This window comes from Pseudonaja textilis, chromosome 1 (assembly GCF_049901715.1).
Source record: "Pseudonaja textilis isolate UNSWEBS1 chromosome 1, rPseTex1.2, whole genome shotgun sequence".
NCBI lineage: Eukaryota > Metazoa > Chordata > Lepidosauria > Squamata > Elapidae > Pseudonaja > Pseudonaja textilis.
This window is the reverse complement of record NC_141990.1, coordinates 100,599,214-100,625,194: the sequence shown is the minus strand read 5'-3', so window position 1 is coordinate 100,625,194 and position 25,981 is coordinate 100,599,214. Positions and strand designations below refer to the sequence as shown.

General features: G+C 39.3%; 1 protein-coding gene across 1 annotated transcript; it reads right to left on the bottom strand.

Moving 5' to 3' along the window:
- Positions 1–910: 910 nt before the first annotated feature.
- On the bottom strand, positions 911–24,540 carry SNX3 (sorting nexin 3). The gene is made up of 4 exons (XM_026726646.2): positions 24,379–24,540; positions 3,554–3,649; positions 3,041–3,165; positions 911–1,583 (listed from the first exon to the last, which is right to left on the bottom strand). The coding sequence occupies exons 1-4, from the start codon at positions 24,538–24,540 to the stop codon at positions 1,478–1,480; spliced, it is 489 nt and encodes a 162-aa protein (XP_026582431.1). The 3' UTR covers positions 911–1,477.
- Between the last annotated feature and the right edge of the window lie 1,441 nt (positions 24,541–25,981).

Here is a 25,981-nt window from a genome sequence, read left to right as displayed (position 1 = left end):
ATGGCCCTAAAGCAAGGGTCCCCCCAAACTTGGCAACTTTCAGCAAAGCTACCTGGAGAATTCTGGGAATTGAAGTCCACAAGTTTTAAAGTTGTGGACAAGTCTGGGGAGCCCTGACTTAAAAGCCTCCTCCCTACACGGCTGAGTGTGGCCAAACATTGGTCCCTTTTTTGTATATGTTTAAGGACCCAATTTCACCTCAAAACATTCCTAAAATCCCTTTCCCAAGGACCTTTGGCAGCTATAGAATGTGGCCCTTAACATCTTGTGCAAAGTGTGGTAGAACTATCGAACTGTTGGAAATTGTGCATCCGTAATTTTGCCACAGTTGTGATTTATTAGCTTCTGTACTGAAAGCAACAATAGATGATTCTAACCCTACAATAATCCCTCACTGAAAAAAAAACATGATATACTGTATCTATCTTTTATTGGACCTGATTCTGTCTTTACTGGAAACAGCGTTTGGAATTTCAAATCAACTTGGGCTTCTCAGAGTTCTAACAAATTAAATTTAGTTTACTGTGAATGTTGCTCTCTTGAATAAAAACAAAATCTGTACTCTTGGCTCAAAATGTAATAAATGGCAGTTTCACCAACAGTATGCTATCTTTAGAAACTTTACCAAAAGAAATGTAAGTAGGGAACTCCAAAAGTCTGAATATCCATGTAGAACAGCCCATCGTATCCAAGTTAACTTAAGGATATATTTGATTGTAGACTTTCACCAAAGCAAGAATACCCATTGGATTATAGCTTCTTTTCCACTGAACGAAGTAAGGTAATATTAAACAATTCATATAAACAGATGGAAGATGCATCAAACTTCCAAAATATAAATCGGAACTGATAGTTGGTGTAATCCAGCCCAATTGCCTCCCCATCATCACAGCAGTAAAGGCATGCTAAATGCATTTCACTTTTTTATTTCAAAACAACTTTAGACAAATGATCTTAGTATACAAATCTTGATTTCTTTTTACACAATATAAAGATAGTTTCCTCATTGCTTCTCAGTACAAAGGTATTTGTTTTACCACTTAAGGTTACAACCTCAGAAGTGTTTATTTTACACAAGGGGATAATGAAACAACATTAGTCACCAAAATGTAGGTGCAACACTACTTATTTTACAGAAATATTCTAGTGTTTTAATCAAATAAAAGTGAACGTGCAACACCAGAACAGTGCAAGTTCAAGTAAGGCCAAGTCAGTAATCCCCACAAGGTCACTGCAAAGGAAGAAAAGAGGTTCAAAGTATTTAGATTTTTAAAAGCCATTTAATCAAACATCTGACAGCAGATTTACCTAAACTTCTTTAAAGCCATAAAATGAATGCAAAGACCAAGCAGTGCCATTAATATACCAAAAATTTCTTGTGCCAATTGGTCTGGAGCATGCTAAAACCTTAACTACAAATCTTGGACCATGTAAGTTAATCACTAACATTTACGCTGGTTAAAGTGTTGTGCAGCATTCAAGCATGTCTTATTTTCGATGGTGTGTAGCTTTTGTCTATTATTTCATCTTGCAAGAACATATGAAGACAACGTTCATTCTGAGCCAAAGGATGGCCTGCAACCCTGAAAATTAAAAATTAAAAAGGTTAGTCTTCAGAGGTGGCCATGTGTGCTGTAATAATAACTCCAAATTACTTTGTCAGCAACTAGCTTCTAAGCATTTTTTAAAAAGCCCAAAATTCTGCATTCTAGTTCTCTATCTTAATTAGGTAAGGTAGATAAAGGAGTCCCTGTGAATTTTACTCCGCTAGTTATTGCCAACTACAGGGGGGGATGCTAATCTTCATTTCAAGTCAACGCTTTCCTTCCCATCTGAACCTATTTATCTATTTGTATTTGCATGCTTTCAAACTGCTAGGTTGGCAGGAGCTGGAGTAAGGATGGGAATACACCCCGTCATGTGGCTCTCAGGTCTTGAACCTGAGCTGCTGGCTTTCCAGCCGACAAGCCCAGTGTTGTCTTAATGACTGAGCCACCATACCATCTCCTATCTTAATTAAGGAGGTGAAATTTTCTGCAAAGTATCAGTGAACAGGCCCACTGACCTATTTGTGATGGGATAAACAGAAAACAGACACAAGTCCAGCAAAAGTCAATTTAACCCCCTCCCCAAATTCCAGTGTATTTAAAAATACTGATTTTGATGCAGTGCCTTGTTGTTCATAATTCTGCAAAATTGTACTACATTCCCTTGGCAGCTTTTAAGCTATTATATCTAACCGAGGTTTGCCTCTTTTGAATTAATATAAGGCGCCAAGAATAAATTTATGAGATGGCAACTTCCAATAGGGTGAGGTCCTATGGGTCAACCTTGGTTTATTTAACTAATATTATTGACGAGGTTTATCAAAGAGAATTTGGCTGCAGCAAGAATGATTTCCTTCAGCAATGAAGTACCAAACTAAAAATGCAGTAGGAAAAGGAAGTTCTTGATAAACACACAGCACAAACCATCTCATTTCCAAGTTAGAAGGTTTATAGGGATCTTTTCTGAAGGCCAAATTAGCACACATGTATCTTTAATATCCTCTAGATTCTAGCATACAAATCTGTGCTGGGGATCATACTTGCAGTCAGAAATTATAACTAAATTGTTTGTTCGATGATGAGCACACTTATCTCCCCCAGCCTTATTTGTATGATGCTATCTTTACATGCTGCAATCTAAGCAATTTGCATACATTAAGAAACAAAACCCAGGTCACTACAAATTCTTCAATTTTTGCAGCAAGCATGTTAAGTGGCTGCCTACTGTTCAGCTTGGATATTGAAACTACTTCGCAGTTCATCCTGGAAAGTGGTTCAGAAGTCTTTAATAATGTAAACTGAGCTTTTCTTTATATTAGCGCAAGCTTCACTGGTCTTGAAAAGACTTAACAGGTCACTGTTAGATGTCAGGAGGTGTAACATATAATCTACTGGGATGTTAAAACCATTGCTAGGAACTCAGTCCAGTGTACCAGCATATTGTTCATTACTGAAGTTTCTGTTCAACACAAGAAACAGAATATCCCACTTACTTGTTTATGAATTGTTCAAGCCCCAACTTCCTCTCTTCTATAAAGGAATCATCAAATATCCCATCATCTCCTCTGAAAGGCAATTGGCGAAGAAAGGCTTTTCCAGGTAGAGGAGGTACAACCACCTAAAAAACAGTTGTTGGTATTTTTTATTTTAACTCTGTTATGCTAAAAATTAAAGCATCATCAACATTACCATTACCACCACCATCATTATTGCTGCGGCATAAAGAGCTCTGAAAATTCTCTAAGCGCTATAGAAAAAAATTCAGATTCATTCCCTTCCTTAGGAATGTGGCACCAAGATGATTTAGGGTGAAAATACATAATGTTCCAGGCTTAAACACAGCTGTTAGGAAGCAAGATGGCTTATAGTGTACGTGCTCTAATTATAACAAAACACCAGAATAAGTTGGCAGTCCTCCCTGCCATCAAAGCAACTGGAAACTCACAGTGCAAACTTTTGCACTGATAAATCATCATCCCGTATAGAAAAAAACTTTGTTGCCTCACCTTACTTTCTCTTTCTAGCTCACTTCGAAGCCATTCAAAATCACTGTATCGTCTCCTGACGCAAGACTCCTTCAATTTGAAGATTGGAAGATTTGTCTGAAAGAAACAAAGACCCACCACTCTTCATTCACTTGACTCAGTTAGCCAGTTTAAGAAGCATGGACTTCAACTTCTAGAAGGCCGGCTGGAGAATCCAGGGAGTGGAAGCCCACACTTTGTAAAGCTGCCAAGGTTCAGAAATCATTCAGCTATGACATCTGAGGGCTTAGCAATGTTGAAACAACATATGTTTATCCAGATATTACACTTCACATGGATCCCTCAGGTTAGGTGAGCAAACTGAAAGCAAAAAATTAATACAGGTGTAGGGAGCTAGAATAGAGTTAGAGCATCCTTTTTGTGGCTGTCCACCAAATATAAACAGTCCATCTTTCCTAGGCATTCAAAACACTTATCAGTCATATTTTGGAGCAGGAGGGGTGCAACAAATAAGACTAAAACGCACAAAGATACCATCATTTTATACAATGATCCTCATAAAATTTTAGTTTAATTGCAGGACAAAGAAATGAAGGCAAGGATTTAGGATAGGAGTGGCCATCCACAGCAGCTTCATTCACTGTAGTCAGTAAAGGAAATGTTGAATGATAACAGTTCTTGTGATTTAAGCCTTCCAAGTGTGTAAGATTTTATGTTGCCCAAATCTATGTTTACTTGGCCCCTTAAGAAGAAAGCAGGTCTTTTGTCACTATATTATTTGCATACTGTTGAAATAATAGCTCAAACATTCAAATAGCTTTCCCATGTGGATATTAAAAATATGGAGAACAAGATGGATTCTTCAAGCACCCTACATAACAATGAACCTAAGGCTGGGCAACAGATTGTCAGTACTGTCTTCACAGATCAACCCTTTAGGAAGCCATTATGCCTACCAGGCTCCATAGGGATTAAGAGAGTCAATGCAGTAATCAGAAACTACCCAAGGAGCCAAAGTTACATTCTCTTAATTAATCCAATTTTATAATATTATGTACAAGAGTGTGAACACTGGTGTTGGACCAGGAGCAGGGAGATGCAAATGCCGGGTCAACTTCAGCCTTGGAAGCTCATTGGGCGACTACAAGTCAGTCACTCAGTTCAACCTGTCTCACAAGACTGGGGTGGGGGTGGGGGGATAGGAGGAGGGAGCACCATCTATGTTGTTGAACTCCTACATGAAAGGTAAGATGTAACCTGATAAATAAGCAAAAATTTGAATAGATATAAATATTTCTCTACATTCCTTTGCCCGAGAGGCCACCATTTCCTTGCATGCTAGGACAAAGATAGCACAAGGATGAACTATTGGCTTCTCTCGTAGTAGAATATAGCACAGAATGTTTTATCACATAGCCAATTTTTACTAGAATGTTAACAGGAAGCTGCATTCAAATCCCTGCTACTGGTGATTTTTGCCCTAAAATTACACTATGTGTTTGGATTGAAAATGAAAACCCCTTTTAAGTTACTCAAGAAATCCCAAAAGTAGTTTAAAGACCCATCAATCATACATGTGCCCAATATGAAAACTGAAAAAACAGTGTTACATGCACTTAACACTTAGAGCAATAGAAATGTATCAAAATGAATTAAAATACTTTTTAATTTTCTACCTCTAGCCAAGTGTATGGCTAATGAGAAAGCTTATCATAAAAAGTCTGATACGCAATGTTTCAGGAGAAAAGCCCATGTTATCATATACTGCAATATCTGTTATGTGCAAGGCATGAAGCCCAAGCCAAGTTAGGAAGGCACCTGCATTTTCCCAGCTAAGTACAACACGATTTATTGTACTCATGCTTTACAAGAAATATAACCTTAAGAAGCTTCTTTATACTAGAAGTCATACTTGCTTTTGTGAAACTACTTTCACACCCCAATTAGGAAGCACCACTATACAGTTCCTTTGGAGCTCAAGGGAAAGATTCCCAGAAATTAAAAACAATGGATTACTGCGCTCTGATTTCACCTTTTAACTTATTAACAGAGTTCAACTCTCCAAAATAAGTCATTGTAAGTGTGTAAAGCCTGTACAGTTTTATGTTTTCTGCAGGTGAGATTTTACCTTTAACATTCCATTTGCTCGGGTTACCTAATCCTTCTTGTTAACTGCTCTTTTATTCAGCAAGTTAAGATTAAAACCTGAAAGGAACGCCTCAGAAATTCTTATTTCTTGGTGCGGAAGCATATAAAAGTTAATCTCCAAGCAAGACATAAAGGCTTAGTGGTACAGTGCTAAAGAAAAAAATGGAATTGGAACTTGCAGCTCTCCGTTTTTCTTAAACTCCCCAAACAATCATAATTATTCTCTACTGCATCTGACTTTTTTGTTATTTCAAAATAGTTTACTTCTGAAATACAAGCTGCTTGGAGGCAAACGTGTGAAAGTCTCTGAACTATAAACTTTTACACAGAGAGGGGGAGGGCAGGCAGGCAGACACAGACATAACATTTTACATTTACAAGGTTGTAAATTCATCCAAACTTATTACTAGTTCATTATATTTCTCCATTAGGCCTTTAATTATCTTTGTTTTTCATCTGATTCCACTATATTGGAGCCCTCATTCAGTATTATTGGAGTGGAAGGGAATTAAGATGAATTGTAATAATCCAATAATTTTTATAGCATTTTAAAATTCAGTGTGAAAACCATGGGAAGTGGAAATCTAGAACTGAGCAGTTAAAATGGAAAAATTCAGGAGTCTGATATCAAGTATCTGTCAAATGGTGTTGCATGCATAATTGACAAGAACTTTGAACCAGATATAAATATCCTACTTTACAAGGTAGAATAACATAGAATATGCTCTGTTTGCATGACTAAATTCTGTTTATTTTTGGAGCCTACGTAACAAGACTTACAGCTTTCTCTGAAGGGGAATATTGCATTTAATTTTTGAGTAACATGCTTAAGACCACATGACATAAAGTCAATAGAACCAGACAAACTTAAAATTAGTAGGTATGCTTTGAATACCTACGAATTTATCTTCCACATTTTCCACTTTGCAAATTATAATTCAGTGGCAATTGTGATGGCACCTAGGAGTCCTAAGAATTCTATCTATTTTCAAGACAGAATTACCCAGAATAAACATAATCAAAATAGCAGTAAGCTATAGTAGTTCTTGCACTAAGGAACTAATTAAAGAATAGTGAGGCTAAGAAACAACTATGATTTTTAATATTCTCCTCAAATATTCCTATTTTTTGTTTTTAAAATTTAAAGCAGATTTTAAAATATAATTGTTTTACAAAAATTGAATTTGGCTCAAAAATATTGCAGTGGATATTTTAGGAATTGTTTGATAACAATAGTACATAGCATATTAAACCACCTGTGCATTTCATTGATGAAATCACTAGGAAATAAATTATATTCTGAGACTTTGTGGCCGTTACTACATAGTAGGGATGACCATGTTTATTAGTGCTTATCTCTTTTATTCTCCATCACTACTATCAAAATGAAAGAATGATAAATAAATAGAGGATTCAGAGGGATGGAATTAGTTTAGATCAACAGTCTGAATATGAACGCAGAAAAAATGTGGACAAGAGAACCCTTAAAGAGTGAAATTTGACAGAGACCACACTTTTAAAAATCCAACATAATTTGGCATAATTTGAAACATCTAAATAGGAGAAAGGAAGGAAAGTAAAGGAATAAGCAAACCAAATACATTTCCATCCTTTGAGGAATTCATTTCTCGTTCTGAGTATACGTTGAGTTTCATGATCTTATGATAAAAGATGTCAGAGGAGGATACATTCAATCATGAGATTAATTGAAGATGATTTTTTTTCAGAGGAACTAGATGAATTGGTGATCGTATGGCACCATATCAAGATCTGCTGCTAAATTACATTTTAAGAATGTTCTTATCATATGATAAGATGCTCCAAAAGGAAATCAGAACATATATAAAATGTCCACTGGTTTATAAGAATGGAATATTTGGATTTCTTATTCCAATGTCTCATAAATAAGTAGATTTGACACCATCGCCTTCCTTCAGTTTCCTATAAAAATGGGTTACTGAGAGGTAACTCAATTCTAGATCTTCAAAAAGATCTAGAATCTGAAACTTCAGATCCAGCAATGGAATCTATCCAACAACAGGTGTTTAAGACAGATAAAGTGCCAACAAACACTCTGAGGATTTGCCTACTATTTTAAAGGTAGTTTTAATCCTTTAACATAACCTTTTTTAAAAGGAAAGGGTCAAATGCTTATCTACACCACAATTTTTTATCCATCTGCATCTCTCAAGATTAAATACCGATGCTATGTACAGTATCACTCAGCATACTGCTCCAAATCAGGAGGTAGTTTTTCAACCTGGATTGAATGTTGAAATTCTTGATTCCAGTGACCAACGTGATAGGAAATAAGCCAGAACATTTAAACATTTAAATATAATTACCTATCAAGCAATGCTTCTAAACAGTTTTGGAAAAGAAAGCAGTCAGCCATTATATTAGTGTTGCTCCCCTTCGTTTTCGTGTTGGTGCCAATGGGAAGGATATGATTGACTCAGCTGCCCATGCCAGAGCCAAAACAAGCTACCTTGTGGGCATATCACTATGGCCTTGGTATTTTCTTTCAAGAACTTGACTGAAGGGTCTCCTGGAACCGAACAAAGCTATGTAGTTTGCCAGTCTATTTCCCATCCACACAAAACATCTATCAGTCTTCTATAATGAATCCACAAACATACACAATCTGCAAAAAGATGACAGAAAATCCCACCCTTCTGAGAATTACATAGAAACATAGGCTGCTGGTCCTTTGGTCAAATAACAAAAACATCCTAGTAAGTACACTGGCAGAACAATCTATCGTTCTTCTGTCAGCTTCTTGACTAGAGTCAAGAGCGTCTCTGAAAGATGGCGCAAACCTCCCCTCCAACGACTTCTTCTTCCTTCGATGGCCACCAGAGTTATTATGCAAGTTGTTAATAAAAAGCTGGGATATATCCACTTGTTATACTTAAAGTACTCACACAAAATTAAACCTTGAACTCTGGACTGGGAAAGACATGAAGAATGTTAAAACATAACACCCAGAGAATCCCTGGGAATGTCCTTCTTTAATCATTTATTTATCTCAATCTCCCTAAGAGACTTCTGGGTTTTTTTTTTAAAATAAGCTGCAGTTTATTTTTAAATCAATCATACGTGTACCTGACTTTTTCAGGGACTTCGCAAGTAACATAATCCAAAACGTAATGTTTTGACAAGAGGCCCAAACACCAATGAACCAGGAAGATGATGGGATTGTCAATTAAGATACTGATTTACAAAAGCAGAATGGAAAAGGTCCACTGTCAGGAAAATTATAGTGATCGCCATAGCACTCAGGCTACCGCTGTACCAAAGAAAAGAATCTGATATGCCACTTGCATTGTGTAGACTTCTCATTTTACTTTACAGAAAAACTGTTCTCCTTTTGGGCAATTTCTTGAAGTCTATAGCACACCTGCAAGTAACACCCCCCCCGCCCAAAAAAATAAGTCTCGCTGAACAAAGACACTGTTACCATAGCACCAATTTGAAAAACAGACTATAGTAAATTCCATTGGCAACTCCACTGCCAGCAGAAAGTAGATACTACTAATATCTCACAAAATACCCCAAGAACCTTGTAAAGTCATGCTATTAAGGAAAATATATAGAACAATCAAAACAGCACATTTGGGGAAACACTACAGACACATTATGAAGCAGGTATATTAATGTTCTTTTACTGCCTCCTGCTGGTTAATTCCTTTTGGTTAATACTATTGGGATACACAACAAACTTCAGCAATGTTCTGAAGAAATGAAACTTCAAGGTTAATTTTAAGTATGAGAACAGACAAAATGCCTTAAGCATTTTTATTAATTGTCCTTTTGAAGAAACTAGAATGGTACAGAGGACAGAATGAGAAAGTAAATAAGTCACGGTATAATCATTTGTAGAAACAAGCATCAAAGATTCTTAATTCCCAAAGCAACATTACCTCCCAAGCGTCTGCATGAATAGGCACGTTTCTTAATAGTTGCCTAACCACAGTCTATGAACTAAGCTAACTTCCCCACAAGGGAATACCATAATCAGGCAGTCACAGCAAGACCCATGCTACCAAATATGAATAAATAGATAGATATGTTCACTTTTTTTGCCTAGATTCATGACTTTTCACATTTCTGTGTTAAATTTAATTTTGTTTTCATCCATTGTTCAAGCTTGTTTAGATCTTTATTATTTTTTCCTTTCAGCCACCACACTTAGCTTTGATCACCTGCAAATCTGATCAACATTCCCTCATCAATATTATTTATAAATATATTGAAAAGCACTGCTAGGTTCTGAACAGATCCCCGTGGTGTTCACTTCATTTGGGATGTTTTTCCAAGTAGATTTGATGCTGTTTATAACTACCCTTTAAGTATGATCTTTGATCTAACTGTGGACCCATCTAATGGTTAATCCATATCTGACCATTTTGTTAATAAGGATACTCTGTGAGTCCACACCATTTCCCGACCAACGAGGCTAATAACTCCATCACAAGAGGAGATCACATTAAACTGATATGGCTTGATCATCATAAATCTATGTTGGGGTTTAGGTTATTTGAATGTCTTGTTCATTAATATCCACATTCTGAATTGGGCAGCAAATCCAGTACTTTATGGTTGCTAGATGAATCAAATCAATTTCCCTATTTATTTATTTATTGCTGTTTCTAGAACATCTTCAATATAGAGGGCACTGCAGTAATTCAATAGAGAATTTACCAGGACATGGGTAACTGAAACCAGACTACCTTCATCCAAGGAAAATCTAAGCCTAGCTGCCCAGCTTAAGCTGGACATAGGTGGCCTCAATTGTTAGGTATACTTATCCCTGTAGTGACAGGTCTATACAGACGAAAGACATGTGATCACCTCCTCTGTAAGAGCATTATTTCATGTAGCGTACAGTATTTCTTCAATTCCCCATCCAACAACCATTTCTTCCAGATTAATTTTAATTATACACACTACAAGTGGTTACTACTACATGATTTCATTTTCCTTTAAGGTGTGATTTCATTAGGAGTTGGTCATATGAAGAGACGTTAAAATCTAGCCTCTATTTTTCTTACCTATGAGCTACTGCCACAAGGTTATCCAAGAAACAACAAGTATACCCACCTCATCTGGAGATACTTCAAAACGCTGCCAGCTCTTTGGCACTGCATTTGCTTGGTTCCACATTTTAGCTCTCCATCATTTTTGTCCAGTTGGATTCTGTTCCCCATTCCTTTTTTTTTTTGTAAATTTTATTTGAGTTTTTACAAAGAGAAAAAAAAATACAAATAAAACATCTTTTTTGAAAGTAGCATAATCCCGGGTTACATTTCTTCGTATAGACACAAATTCAGGTTCATGCTCATTTTTATATTCTATTCCATATCTTATTACTATTTTACATTTTCTGCATAGCTTCTCCCCTCTTTTAATTTTCTCAATTTTATTTTAATTATCTCATCTCAATTCAAATCATTGTATTTATATTTTTTTGTCTGTCCTGTTTCAATTATCTATTATCTTTTCTCATTAAACAAAATTTCTCCTGTAGTTACTGATTGGAGTATGACACCTTTATATCTTTTCTGTAAAGTTGTAACATTCAATGTAATACATAACTTCCATTCGGATTCTGCTTGGTACATTCTTAAAATACACACTGTATTCTTAAAAAAAGAAAAAATTATAAATGTATATAATTAAAACAACATTCCATTCCAATTCAATTCTATCATTAATATTAATATTCATTGAAGTCTTAACATTTTTAACATTACTTTTCAATTAAATAGCATATTTCTATGGGAACAATTATAAGCTTTCCATAGTTAATCCCCCCCTTCACATATTTTATAAAACATTAACTAATTAAAATGTTCCTGTTCCTTCCTAATTCAATTTTCTCATTTATTTTATTTCACTTATTTTATTCACAAACATTTCACTAAATTACACTATTTTATCCCTCATTTTAATCATACGTTGTTTCCAATTTTCTAAAGTTATTTCTATTACTAATATAACAATACAATCTTATGTACCTTTAGATTTTCACCCATTATCTCTAAATAGGTCCTGTTTCTCTATATCTTGCTCCAGTCCTTTGTAACTTCTTTTCCTTTCCTTCTTCCCTCTCTTCTTCTCTCTCCCCTTTTTACCCCCTTGTCTCTCTACCTCTATTTCTCTCTTCTGTATTCCCCTTTTCTGTTGCCTTCCAGTATTATACTTATTTTTTGAATTATTTTTCTTTTCTTTGGTCGTTTTTTTAAGTCTTAAATTCTCCATTCTCTTTCCCCACTTTCCTTTTTCTTTCCCACATAAAATTGCTTGTTCATTAAAGATGGCTTCTTCTTTGTCCCAGTCTTCTTGTTTTGCAGTCTTTTCTTGTTGTTTCTCATAGTTCCAAATCTCCATTTCTAAGAATTGAAAAACGAAGCCAAAAGAACCCTTTCTTTCTTGTGCATCTTCTTTGTACTTTTTAAGTTCCATTTTCAATTCATCCAGAAGTGGTGCCATTGTATAAATTTTTAAACAACTACCCGATTGATTTTAGTCATTCAAATATAATAACCAAGAATCCAAAGATCACCAAATAATCCAAATACAAGCAAGCTGTTTCTTTTTTGCTCTTTTTTTTCACTTTCTCTTCCTGGGGTTACTATTTAGTTGCAAAGTTTCAGTTAAAATGTATCTTTTAGAAGTCTTGAAGTTTTACTGTAGATTCTTTTTAATTCCAGGCAGTTCCTCCCTCTTCCAGATCCTGCCCTTATTCTTTTTCTCTCCCTTCCTGCTTATGAAAAAGAAAATTTTTAATGTCCAGAAATCTTTATTATCCCTTTGGCATTTTGTTTTATTTTCGGCTTAATTGCCTACTGATGTCAAAGTGGATTTTTCCGATTTCTTACTTAAGTCTCTTAGTTATCAGTATAGGGAAGGAGAGAGAAGGAAAAAAAAGCCAAACCTTTCCCTTTTCACTTTCCTTCGCTGCTTCCGACTCTTCTTTGGGAGCGATGTTATTTTTTGTAAGTTTAAATTCCAGGGTACCTTAGTTGTTGCTTTTACAATTTAACCCGGTCAGCCAAAACTTTCACTTCTTATCTTCCTCTTGCACATTCTTTTCCCGTCGAGTTCTCCTTTGTGGTGGCCATTTCTGACCACCGCTACAAACGCCTTCGGGAAAGGGAGTAATGGCCAGCTGAGGAGGAGAGATGCGGCTCTCCTCAACCCTGCTGGCGGTCTCCCCCCTCTTCACCACCTCTACGGGATGGCTTAGCCCCGAAACCAGCCGGCTTGGGGCACTCCAGCGGCAAGCCCAGACAGAAACTGCACACGATTGCGGATTTATGTCTGCTGCCGAAGAGACTTCAAACCGGAAGTTGTTCCCCATTCCCGATCTAACCATACTTGACCAGAAATACTCTCTCACTAATTGTATTTCTCCTTTCCAACACCAACTGAAGTAGGTTCCAAATGAGACTAATTCCGAGCAGGAGAGTATGAAGTAATCAAACCAGTTAATAAAAGCCACCATTCCCCCCCTTCTTTTTTTTTTTTTTTTTTTGGAGAAATGAGCAGCTGGTCTATGTTACATATTCTCAGCAAATGTGAATCTGAATAATCACATAAACAGAATATGAAACAGCCTTAGTTCAGGGAAAATCACCTAGCAGCAATTATTTGTGCTTCAAACTTTAGAGCTCAATTTGGAGATTAACAACTGGGATGATGAGAAGAACTTAATTTTCCAACTTCTCAATTGCAGACTAGTCTTTTAATATTACTGATGACAGTAGATGAATGAGCACAGATTGGACCTACTTGGTCTAGGGCGCCAGGCTAGATGCAGGAGACTGTGAGTTCAAGACCCATTTTAGCATGAAAGCCAGCTGGCTGACCTGACTATGTGAGGTGAGTTGAGAGTGTGACTGGCCTAAGGTCACTCTCTCTCAATCCAACCCACCTCACAGGGTTGTTCCTGAGGAGAAAACAGGAGGAAGGTGTGTAAGACATGTTTGAGTTATTTGTAAAAATAATAAAGGCAGGATACAAACAAACAAATATTTTGGCTATGAAAGCATTCTCTTTTAAGAACAGATCTCACATTCAAATAGCTAAAATCACCTCAGAATTAAAGGACTTCTTCTTCCCTAGATTGCTAACCATGATGTGTTTCTTCGTAGCTGGACAATACAAAAATGCAGGTGGTTGAGGAAGCTCAATTGACAGGAAACTTGGCCACACACAGTCTTAGTGTCAACTTGTAAAACATTCCTACATTTAATGTTTGCCCATGAACTTTACCATGATTAACTGTTATTTGATAATTTATTATTAATAACAGCTAACCTCAGTTTGTTGGAATTAAATAGTAATTCAAATCATTCTTATAGTAGTATTCATTATTTGTCTGTGATTTTATATGCTCAAGTAGTTAGAGTTGGAAATACAGAAACAGAACAAGATGACATTCAGTCAAATATAGATTTGCAGTGCAATCTGATCTTTTTTACCAGTGAGGGAGATAGACTGTAATCAGTTGCATTTATGAATATATGTACTTCTAAAACTAGAAAAGTTGCATGCGTGGCTTTGAAATATTTTGTAGAGAGCCTTCAAAATATTGGTCTATCTATGGAATATACAGTCTATTTCAATGGACTGTTGGGATCTGAAATGCTCTAAATCTAAAACATTCTGCCACTTTGAATTTTGGGATGGTAGAATACAAATGAAAGATTCCTTTTTTATTTATTTATTGTTGTTTAAAATTAATAACAGAAAAAGGAAAAAAAATAAAAGGAACAAATACAAAAATATATAAATTATTAAAAAAACAACATATGTCTGATTATTATATAAGATACGTATATGTTTTTGTTTGCACATACACAATCTTTGTATTAATAATTATAGAATTTTAACTGTTTACTGTTGACCAGCTGGAAGAGTTTGTGATCGGACATGAAGGCAGAGGCCGGCAAAGAGGCAAATTCCCACCTGGAGAAATACCCACACAAGCCTAAGGCGAATTCTATGGGTGGCAAATGAGGTTAAAATGCGCATTGTATGATTGTGTTTAACCTAATTTCAATCTTTGTATATTTTATGTCATTGCAGGGGTTTCTTTTCAAATAAGGAAGGGCAGCCTGTCAAGCTCGAAATTGACATATGTGTAGCCATTTTGGTTAGATTTAGTATATAGTATATACTCTTTTTCTTACTTTCTCTTTGGCGGTCACGGGGGAAGGGTTTTGGGCTTGCCACATTCCTAGGGGGGGAGGAGTGGAGATATATAGAGTTGTTTAGGCTAGGTCCGTGTTTGGCGAACCTATGGCATGCCTGCTGGAAGTGGCATGCTGAGCCACTTCTGCCAGCACACGAGAGTTCGCCTGAAAGATCCCCACTCCACATGCGTGCGCACCACCGCCACCCTACAGCTGACTGTCGGGTATCTTAAGGGCATGCGCAGGAGGGTGGGGGTGGATGGGAAACAAGCATGCATGCACAGAGATGCACGATGTGTGGGGGAATTGTGCGCTCATGTGCAGATGGATGTTGTGCACACATGCACAGATGCATGGCGTGTGGCAGGGGGTCACATGCACATGCGCAAATGGATGGCCCATGGCGGGGGGATCATGCATGTATGTGCAGATGTATGGCGTGCGGTGGGAGTTATCACATGCCCATGTGCAGACGTGCAGGGGGATTGTGCGTGCATGTGCAGGGTATGGGGGGTAGCACGCATTGCCTTCTGGGTGCTGGCACATGAGCGCACACACGCAATTATGGACACAGGAGCCGAAAAAGATTAGCCACCACTGGGCTAGTTGATTCTTCTTCCTGTGGGAAAATGAGCTGACCGTGCTCAGGCCCCTTAAGGTGCAGATTTATGACATCAAGCAACTCTGAATTACTTCTATTGGAGAATGTGACTTTGGGGGGTTGTTTTTAACTTCTAATATTGTGGGGTAACTCTGGGTTGTGTCAGATCCAGAATTACCACGGACTTTGCCAATTTGATGCTTTCTTAAATGAAAAAAATAGTCTTGGAAGAGGGACTTTGTTCTTTTCTTTTTAAATGGATTTCACCACTTGGAAACCTGACAGACTGTTAACTAGCAAATATCATCAGTTTTCCATTAGTTACCCCAAGGTTTTCAAAGAACAGGAACTGGCTTAATAGAAGCAAGGGATTTTTTTTTTTTTTTAAATGATGACCTTGTTAAAGGACCTTGTTTCCATTAGAAAGCAAGCCATAGCTATTTTATCACAACAGAAACCCAAAGCAATGCATGAAGTATTATTTTAGTCATTACCGGGTATTTACTTTGTTTCAGCTCTTTTCTATTTCAGCTAAAAATTCTAAAGTACAAGTGGAGTACATTGCTAATTTCTTTATCTCCCCAAGACTCCTTAAAACAAGAAGCCAAAAGGGTAATATGTGTTCAGATAGACTACTAAAACAACTTATCAATGAAGATATTTTGGATGGCATATTAAGACTTAACTACTTTTTTTAAACATTTGAGCATGAAAGAGTAATCCATTTCCTTTATATTAAAGTTATATACGTGAAGTGGTAAATATAATACCTAATAGCTTTTGAGTCTCTAATTTGAGCCTTGCTAAGAAAGGCAGGTTCCATTAGAAGTTTCAATGATAACTTTTAGTTAAATGAAGCAAAGATATCTGACCTTGTCTTTTGTGAAAGACAGGTACTCAAGCTATCTGCAGATTCATGTACTTGATATCAGTTATTTTCACAAAGCTTCCTAAGCTCTCAGAAATCAAGTGTAGTCTACAAATTAATTTTAGCCTTGGGATTCGGAGATACTTGCAACCCATAAGGTGCAGTCATAGACGACATCAAAGAAAGAAAGAAAAAAAAAACGACAGTTTGATAACTCAAGAACAAGGAAGAACAAATTCAGTAGTCATTCATCCTGAAGCTCAGCAGTATAGATACCAATATAAACAGCAGGGTAGCTTCAAAACCTGCCTTGCAAATCACAATGGCTGGACTTAACCCTTAACCCTTAATATTATGACTTAGAATGGTGTGTGAACCCAACATAAAATAGGAATGCAGGATATATTTAAAATGAGACATCATCCAAATTGTAACATGTAAATATACAGTATATAACCAAGCTGGGAAGAAACAAACAATTGTCCAGCTGAAATTAACACAGCATGATCCTCATACTCTAGAACCAAATTATCCGATAATCAAACGTTATTTCTACATTCTCATTAGGATATATAATTTCTGATACTCAGTGGCTCTAACAGCAGGGTAGCTGTGACTTTTACACACCATTCATTGAGATAGATGTTAAAAACCCTTGAATTACATGAAATGAACTTCCACTTACTATTTTTTGGTCTTTACAGTTTTGCAACTGCAAAATACTGTAACATGATCCCATGTTCACTTGCTAAGATTTTATTCATCTGTATTCTATCTTTGCCTTTGTTACACAGTGATCAATAAAACATTGAAAATATCACAAAAGAAATATCAAATCGTATGTCATTTTTAGATATGACACAAAGCTTGAAAAAGCCATATTAAATATTTCTATTTAAAAAGACATTTGTATAGCTGGAAATAATTTACAGATAGTTCTCACTTACCAGGGATAGGATTCTAACGGTTTGGACCAGTTCAGTAGAACCGGTTGTTATGATTCTCTGTAGTTTGGAGAACTGGTAAATCGGGCCTCTGGCTGGCACCGCCCCTCTCTCCACCCGCTTCCCTACTCCTTGCCCAGTTAATCCTTATCGCACATGCGCAACATCATGCGCATGCATGGCATACCTGCAACCTGCTTTTTCCCGCCTGCCAGGCCAGCCATTGCTGCCTGCCTTTTGCTGCGGCCCTGCCTGATCTGATAATCTCCCTGGGTAAGTGAGGCTCTGCAAGCCCTGGTCACCTTTCCCCACCACCACCACGACCCCCTCCACTGTTCCTTCCAGTTGGGTTAGGCTAATCCTAACCCCAACTGAGCAGCCCTGATCTGCCTGCTCACAGGTAAGCCTGCAAGTCGCGCTAGCCCCTGTCCCTGGACCTTGCCGGGGGGGCCCCACCATCCCCAGGTCCGGCTGGCTGGCTTCCCCACTGGTGTGGCCTTATCCTGGCGGAGGAGCTGGCTGGGGCCTAACTAACCATCATCCCCGGGCTTGGTTGGCTTCCCCACCGGTGTGGCCTCATCCTGCAGGTGGCACTGGCTGGGGCCTACCTATCTGCCCCCCCATCCCTGGGCTTGGCTGGCTGGCTAAGCCGCCATGTGGCACTCTTCCAGCTCTCCCTACCACATAGCGGCTGCGGCGCAGCAAGCTGCGTCAGCGGTGCTTCGACTGGTAGGGCAGGGACATGTCTGCCTCCTGTAAGCAGCATCGTCACCGCAACACCTCCGCTGCCTCTGCCCACTTCTCCCGGGAGCAAAACAAAAGGAAGCGGGCAGAGGTGGCAGAGGTGCTGTGGCAACAGCACTGCTTACGGGAGGCTACCAGCTCCCTGCCCTCCCAGTGGTGCTTTGGGAGGGCTTGGGGGGGGTGCTCCATAGCCCCACCACAGCACGCTGCCCGCAGAGGTAATTTGGGAGGACTAGGGGTTGTTCCCTGCCACCACCACCCCACTTTCTTCCTTTTTCCACTGCCCGCTGCTGACTGGAGCTTGCCAGATCATTCAGTTCATCCCAGACCTGGTGCGTGTGGGGGGGGGGGCAGGGAGAAAAAAAGGAAAGAAAGAGCAAGAAAGAAAGAGGGAGAGAAAGAAAGAAAGAAAGAAAGAAAGAAAGAAAGAAAGAAAGAAAGAAAGAAAGAGAGAGAGAGAGAAAGGGAAAGGAAGAAAGGAAGGGAATGAAAGAGAAAGAAAGAGACAACAAAGAGGAAGAAATAAATAAAAAGAAATAGAAAGGAAGGGAGAGACACTGTGATGTGTGCGTGAGAGACAAGAAAAGAAAGAAAGAGCAGGAAAGAAAGGGAGAAAGAGAAATAGGAAGAAAGAAAGAAATAGGAAGGGGAGAGAGAGAAAACTGTGCTATTATTTTTAATTCTTCTATTATGTATCATATATTAATATTTTACACTGTCCCTACACCTAAGGTGATTTTACTGCCTTTCTTTTGCCCAGATATCTTTCAGAGTTTACATGTCTATAGTCCAGAGCATAAATACATGTGTGTGTTTAAAAGAGCTGAAAGGGACTATGGAGGTAGTCCAACACTCTGCTCAGGCAGGAAAATGGAGGATTTAGATGTCCTGGGAAAGGTGTCAGAATAACACTTAGAAGGGATCTTGGGGGGGAACCCTATACCATTTCAGAGAAATGGCTGCCCACAGTCTTTTCTTAAAAACTTCCAGTGTTGGAGCACCCAGAACTTCTGTTGGCAATCAGTTCCATTGGTTAATGGTTCTCACTGTCAGGAAGTTTCTCCTTAGTCTTAGTTTGCTTCTCTCTTTGTTCAGTTTCCATCCATTGCTTCTTGTTTGCCTTCTGGTGCTTTGGAAGATACATTGCCCCCCCCCCCTCTTTCTGGCAGCCCCTTAAAAGCCTGTTGCCTATCACACTCTTGAGCAAAGCATGTGAGCCATTTCCTCCTTTCAGTGGTCCATGAAAGTACATCTATAGTATGTAGATAATAGTCAAAAAAAGGTGAACGTTTTTACAGTTGAGGCTGGGTGTGACAAGGAATGGCTGGGAGGGGAGGGGCCAGGTGAGGCACCCCTTGATGTGAGAGACATTGAGTTGGTCATGCCCACCCAGTCACATGACTACCATGCCACGCCCACAAATTAAGCCACGCCCACAGAACCAGTTGTTAGGAAATTTGAACCCCACCCTTGTCACTTACAAACCAAAATTGGGGACTGGCAACGGTCGCAAAGCAATATGGTTGTAAAGTGAAACATTACATGATCATACCAACATATGCTGTGGTCATTAAGCAAATCATCCACAATCATTAAAGTCGAACTGCAACTAGCAACTTCTTTCCAGCTTTCCCTCGATTTTCCTCATTGGAGGCCCACTGTGTGCAGGTCTTTGGGAGCAATCATGTGACCGTGGGACAATGCGACCATCAGAAATGTGTACCCAATGCACAATCATATAACTGTGGGGACACTGCTATGGCCACAACTTTAAAGACTGCTTGTAAATCTCTATCACCATCACAACTTTAAATGGTCACTGAACGAGCAAGCCAATTCAGTGAAGTCTCTCTCTCTCTCTTTCATATTTCTAAGCCATCCATTTCCCTCAGAAATTAATATTGAGCCTTAATTGTAAATAAACCCATCTTTAATTGAAGAATTCTTCAAGGCTCACTACAGTTGATAAATGGTTGAAAAAATAACACCTCTCATACTTTTAAGTATCATTACTCTAAAGAAAAGTTATGTTGGCTTTTGCAGAATCTAATATTTCGATGCAGTAATTCACACAGTCCATCTGCAGTACAGGTACTCCTCAAATTAATGAGTTCGGCTGCTTAGGAACCCCCAAAATTATGATAGACACCCCCATAAGGTATATACTCCCCAGTTCTGAAGCTGGCTTCCGTTGAGCCCCCCATGGAGGGCAAAAATGGCCTCCCCCAGGCTCCAGAGGTCCTCTGGAGGCTGAAAGTGGGCACTTCTGATATTTCCAGAAGGCCCGTTTTTCGGCTTCCAGAGGCTGCAGAGGCTTCCCTCGAGCCTCTGGGAGGCCGGAAATCAGCTCGAAGGCACATGCATATGCAGTGCAGATAAGGGGGCAGTGGGGGGTATTGCGCAAGCATGCACAGGGTGCGGGGTGCATTGCATTGTGGATGCCAGCACATGCGCGCTTTCAGCACACAAAAACAAAAAGGTTCACCATCATTGTCCTAGAACAAATACAACCAAATATCACAGTGGCAGTATTTAAAAAGAAAGCGTGGCAAGGCGGCTTCATCACAAGTTGCCATCTCGGTATTTTCTCATGTAGTTATAAAAATGCTGCATTGAACATAGAACAAAATATAGTTTTGGTCCACCTCATTATTTCCTACTCAGCATAACACAATTCGTTCAAGTTGTTAAGACACAAGTTTTCCCAATCACCCCATCCTTGTTTATTTAAACCCTTTAAAGGTAGTCCCTTGACTTAGGACAACTGAGCCCAAAATTTCTGTTGCTAAGCAAGACAATTGAGTTGCACTCCATTTTTGCTTTCTCCCCACAAGCAAATCACTTTAGTTGTTAAGTGAATCATGTGGTTGTTAAATGAAACAGGCTCCTCCCCATTAACTTTGCTTGGTGGAAACCAGCTGGGAAGGTTACAAATAGTGTTCACATGTCCCAGGACAGTGCAAACATCATAAATACATGTCAGTTGCCAAGTGCTCGAATTTCGATCATGAGACCATGGGAATGCTGCAGTGGTCGTAAGCCTGAAAAATGATCATAAGTCACTTTTTTTACAGCCATTGTAACTTTGAACAGGCACTAAACTAAACATAACTTTTGAGGAATAAAAATTGAGGAATACCTGTATTAGCTGCTCCTTTTAACCAACTCTGGTTAAACTAACAAAAGTTAAACCAGCGTATTAAAACTATAAAAACTAAATATGTTAAAAACAAAAACCTGGTGCCAAGTTAAACTTCTGTTGTGTAGTCACTTCATCTTATACTAACACTTGGAAGTAAAGCCAAGTCTACAGTGCTTTTCAGAAAGCTAAGAAAGCAGAGACCTGCCAAATTTCAGGGAGCGGGGTTACGACACAAAGTTCCCATAAGATGGCAACATTTAGGGATGCTCACCCTATCTGATCAGGTAGCATAGGTAGATGTCCTTGGGGTAGTGATGGTGAATTTGTGACGTGTGTCAAAGGTGACATGCCGCACATCAACAGTTAACAGCTTTAAAAACAGTGACTAGCATCTTGAATTTCACCTGGAAAAGAACTGGAAGCCAATGCGGCTCACATTTCAGACTATTTCATGGGCAAACCTAGGGACTCCATTATTGTCTACACCATTCTGGAAGTTGAAGTCCACAGGTCTTAAAGTTGCCAAGGTTGGAGACCCCTGGTCTACACTGTTGCATTTTAGACCAGTTGAAATTTCCAAGTGGTCTTCAAGGGCAACCTGATGTAGAGCTCATTGCAGTAATCCAAACAGAAGGTAACCAAGCATGAGTGACTCTGAGTCAGGCTTCCTGGGTCCAAGAAAGGGCACAATTGGAGCATTAAATGAACCTATGCAAAATCCCCCACCAAGCACAGTTACCACTGCTCTTGGGCAAGGGTCTTCAACCTTGACAAGTCTTAAAGTTGCCAAGGTTGGAGACCCCTGCTCTAGGGTCCCCAAATTGCACACCAGCTCAGTCCAGGTAAGTGCCACTCTGTCCAGAGTCAAAGATTACCCTATCTCAACTGATATAGTATTAACCAAAAGGCATGTCTTAAGTACACACATGAATCTTCTTTATCCACTCACACTCGGAGATAAGATATATTCCAAGTTCTTTCTAACTTCAGGAAACAATAAGCACACTAGTCAACAGATTTGGCTTATGTTACCATCTTCAACTTTTCTAGAAATGCGTGAATAGAAAAGATAAGGGATCAATGCCAGGATTATTTGCTTCATATCAAACTTACAATAAAGATAAACATCTAAAAGTACATTTACTTTATGATAATTTAAAGAACTGTACAACACGTATGATTGCCTATGGCATGTTGAAATATTTGTTTAAATGTATAACCTAAAAGCTTTGGTATTTAGGAGGTGAAGGACAGAACAAGTTATCAAAACAAGTTACTACCGTATTTAAGCAGTTTGTATGATCCAGGTGAAGGTCCTTATCTGTTATTTAATTTCTTTGAAGACATAAATCCTCCATAGCAAGAGTAAATAGACACACTGTTTAAAAACCAAATAGCCTTGAAATTATCTCTTCATGATCATGGAGATAAGATGAATGTGAGGTATCCACAACAGAATACATTCTCTTGATTAGTCTTTAACTTACAAACATGCAGGCAGCCAAGCAGAGAAATACCATTCAAAGGAAATAGTCATTAGGACAACACACATCCTTAACAAAGTCAAGCTGGACTTCCTTTTGTGGTACAAAAGAAACTGTGGACACACTAGAGTAAAGTGAAAAAAACAAACCTAAGTTTCTGTATTCAGAGGCAATTCTGACAAGTTTGGTGTCAGATAGTCAAACAACAGACAAACCACTATTTCCTTATAGGCATTCAGAGAACATTTTACTGGCCATTTTTCTAAAAAAAAAACATCTTGTCAAATGACTAGGAAATTTATACTCCTTTTTTATATAAGGATCTAGAACAAGAAATTTTCCTGATAATTTTCCAATGGCACTGAAGGTCCTGAAAATTTGAGAACCCAAGAAAAATCAGGAAAAAGAAACCCAGGGACTTTCTGCTTTTTCCAATGGAAAATTTGAAAGATTTTTATACTGAAAAGTTCTATATTTTCTTTTTTGAATGAGAAAAATGTTTTATTCACTAAAGTAAAAGATTACTGAAAGATTGCCATCAAATAGCAATACATTAATAAAGCATTGGATGTTTTTACTGTTTTATAAGTTTAGTTATAATGTAACATATTCTTTAATGTTGTCTGTATTATCCTTTTTAGTACAAAGATGCATTATTGTAACATGTACTAATATTTGCAATTTCACTTTTAGAAAATTATATTTGAAATCATTTACAATTGTACCCTCTTTCTGAGTACACAGGATTCTTTAATACAGGATGGATGTATTTGAGAATGTTACAAATAGGAGTAAAAGTTACAATGCAGACATGTAAATTGTGATACGTTTTGTGTTGTTTTTTTTTCCTTGGAGAACAAATTCAGAATTCCTGGAAAGATAATCTCCTACAGACAGTAACTCAAACACAGAAGTACTGTATCAGAAAGGGTGCGACCCATACAGAAGTGGGAGAAATCAGCTGAGGCTCTACTTTGCATAATTCTTATGCCAGATCAGCACATGGCTACAGCACAGACTAATGCAAAGCCAAAGCAAACCACATTTTGGGCAGAGGAGATAACAAATATGGAACTATGCAGTTGTTTTTTAATTTCCAAGCATTTGAAAAGTTCACCAATAACTGGGATCTTGACTTCACTTGAAGAATCCTGCTCCATGTGGCTTTTATCTAATTCATTTTGCATGGTAGAGTAGGCACAGAGTTCAAAGCTACTTCATCAAGCAGGATTCAAGACCGCTTTACTTTGAGCACAGTAAACTGTGTGCTCAAAGGGCAACCTATTTCATCTTTTGCGACCAGGAATCTCTCTTAGCCTCAATTAAGCAGGCCAGGGTGTGATAACGGAGAGAAACCCATCGGGGACCTAGAAGTTGGGGGGCATCTCATCTACAAACCTTGCCTAAAAGTGCTGGGCCCATAGAGACCACACTCCTAACCTGCCTTCTTGTGGGGAGGCAGGAGGAGAAGAAAATGAGAGAGTAAGGCGAACTCTTTTTAGCAGGAACCTTCCCCAGGAAAGGAGTGTACTAATGACCAGTACAAGGAGGGGAAGAGTAACGGGCCCTACAACCCCTTTGCCAACTCGATTCGATACCCCAGCTCGAAAAGCCACCCCCCCACCACACACACACCCCGTCCTCCCTAAAACCCAGCCCAGTCTCCTTTCTCTCCAGCCCTCCAAGGCAGCCGCCTCGCTGAGGTCTCTCACCTTGACTCTGACCTCGTAGGTGGTAAAGCGCCCCCGCCCAACCCCCACCGTCTGGGGGTTGGTGACGTCGATCTCCAGGAAGTTGCTCGGGGGCCCGTAAGCGTCGTTGAGGTTCTGCGGCTTGGTTATGAGGCGCCTGGTGTCGGCAACGGTCTCAGCCATTTCTCTCGCCCTCCGGCTTTTGCGCCTGACCAGTGGGGCGCAGCCGAGACGAGCCGCCGCCAAAAAGAGAGACCAGGGCGGGGTCCAGGGCCGAGGGAAGAGACAGGAGGTCGCTCGGCCGCTGGAACGCAAACCGCCCACCCCCTTATTTACGGGCGACCTGCCGCCGCGACGCCCCCGCCACACGCTCTGGCCCAGCCGCCGCCCGCGCACGGGTAGGTGGTGGTGATGATGGTTGAGGAGGAGGAAGCAGCCCTGCGCTTACGCAAAGCATCTTGGGTCTTGTAGTTTCCCCTTTGCCGGGGGGGGGGGCGAATGACGAGGCCCAGAGAGCCGCTCTCAAACTCTTAATTCCCGAAGTGCTCTCTAGTCCTGGCCAGGGAAGGTCAAAAGAGTACAAGAGAAACTTAAAGGCTTGCTTTTAGCAATCTCCGAACGGGGGAGGGTGAGGAAGGGCTACTCGGAAGCCGAAGGATGCTCATCTAAACTTGGAAATGTGCCTCAGGGAGAAGGCGGGAGCTGGGCTGCTCTCCTCGATATGTCCCTAGGATGCTTTGAATCAGAGCAACGTCAAAGTCTGGGTTGTAGACGTAAATGTATGGATATGTCATTAACGTGGGATGGAAAGTGGAAAGGTCCGTCGGGTTGTCAGCCCACCACTCTCAATAAGTGGGCCAGAGAATAACAGATAACCAGAGTTGGAAGGGACCTTGTAGGTCATCTAGTCCAACCCCCCCCCACCCACCCAAGCGGGAGACCCCACACCATTTCTGACAGATGGCAGTCCAATCTCTTCTTGAAAGTCTCAAATGATGGCACTCCCACAACTTCCAAGGGCAAGCTGTTCCATTGGTTGATTGTTCACTTAGTTGATTGTTGATTGAATGCAGCAGAGATTCATCCTATGCAGAAGGGAAAACGACAACTTTCGGGGTGTCTAATTCTGCTGGGCACAAGGCTACATTCTCCAGTTTGTGATTCACAGCCCCAGCCCCCCCAACCCCTCCCCCCAATTATACTGTAGGGAGGCCAGAGCTATGCTAGACCCCAGTTTAGAGGAGCAACCACAGTTAAGAACCTATCTTTTGTGTACCCTCTTCAATTCCTACCGTTTCTGTTAAATTTATTTTTAAAAAGAGGTTAATGGGGAAAGTGTAAATGGTAATCTAATTCTGCTACCTATTTGGAAGAGTAATATATGATCATCAAATGATATACAGTACTTGTATATTTGAAATACGTTATCTGTAAACAGCAGTATACAGTAAGTATATAGTAATGACATATACCTGACTCTGGAAAAAAGACAGATACTTTCATCACCTCTATAATTGCATGAAGCAGTTCAGAATTGTATACTTACTTGGAAGCCAGTGAAGTCACTTTTGATACATTCATCTGGATAATTTACACAGCCCAGTTTATGAATGGTGCAGTATTT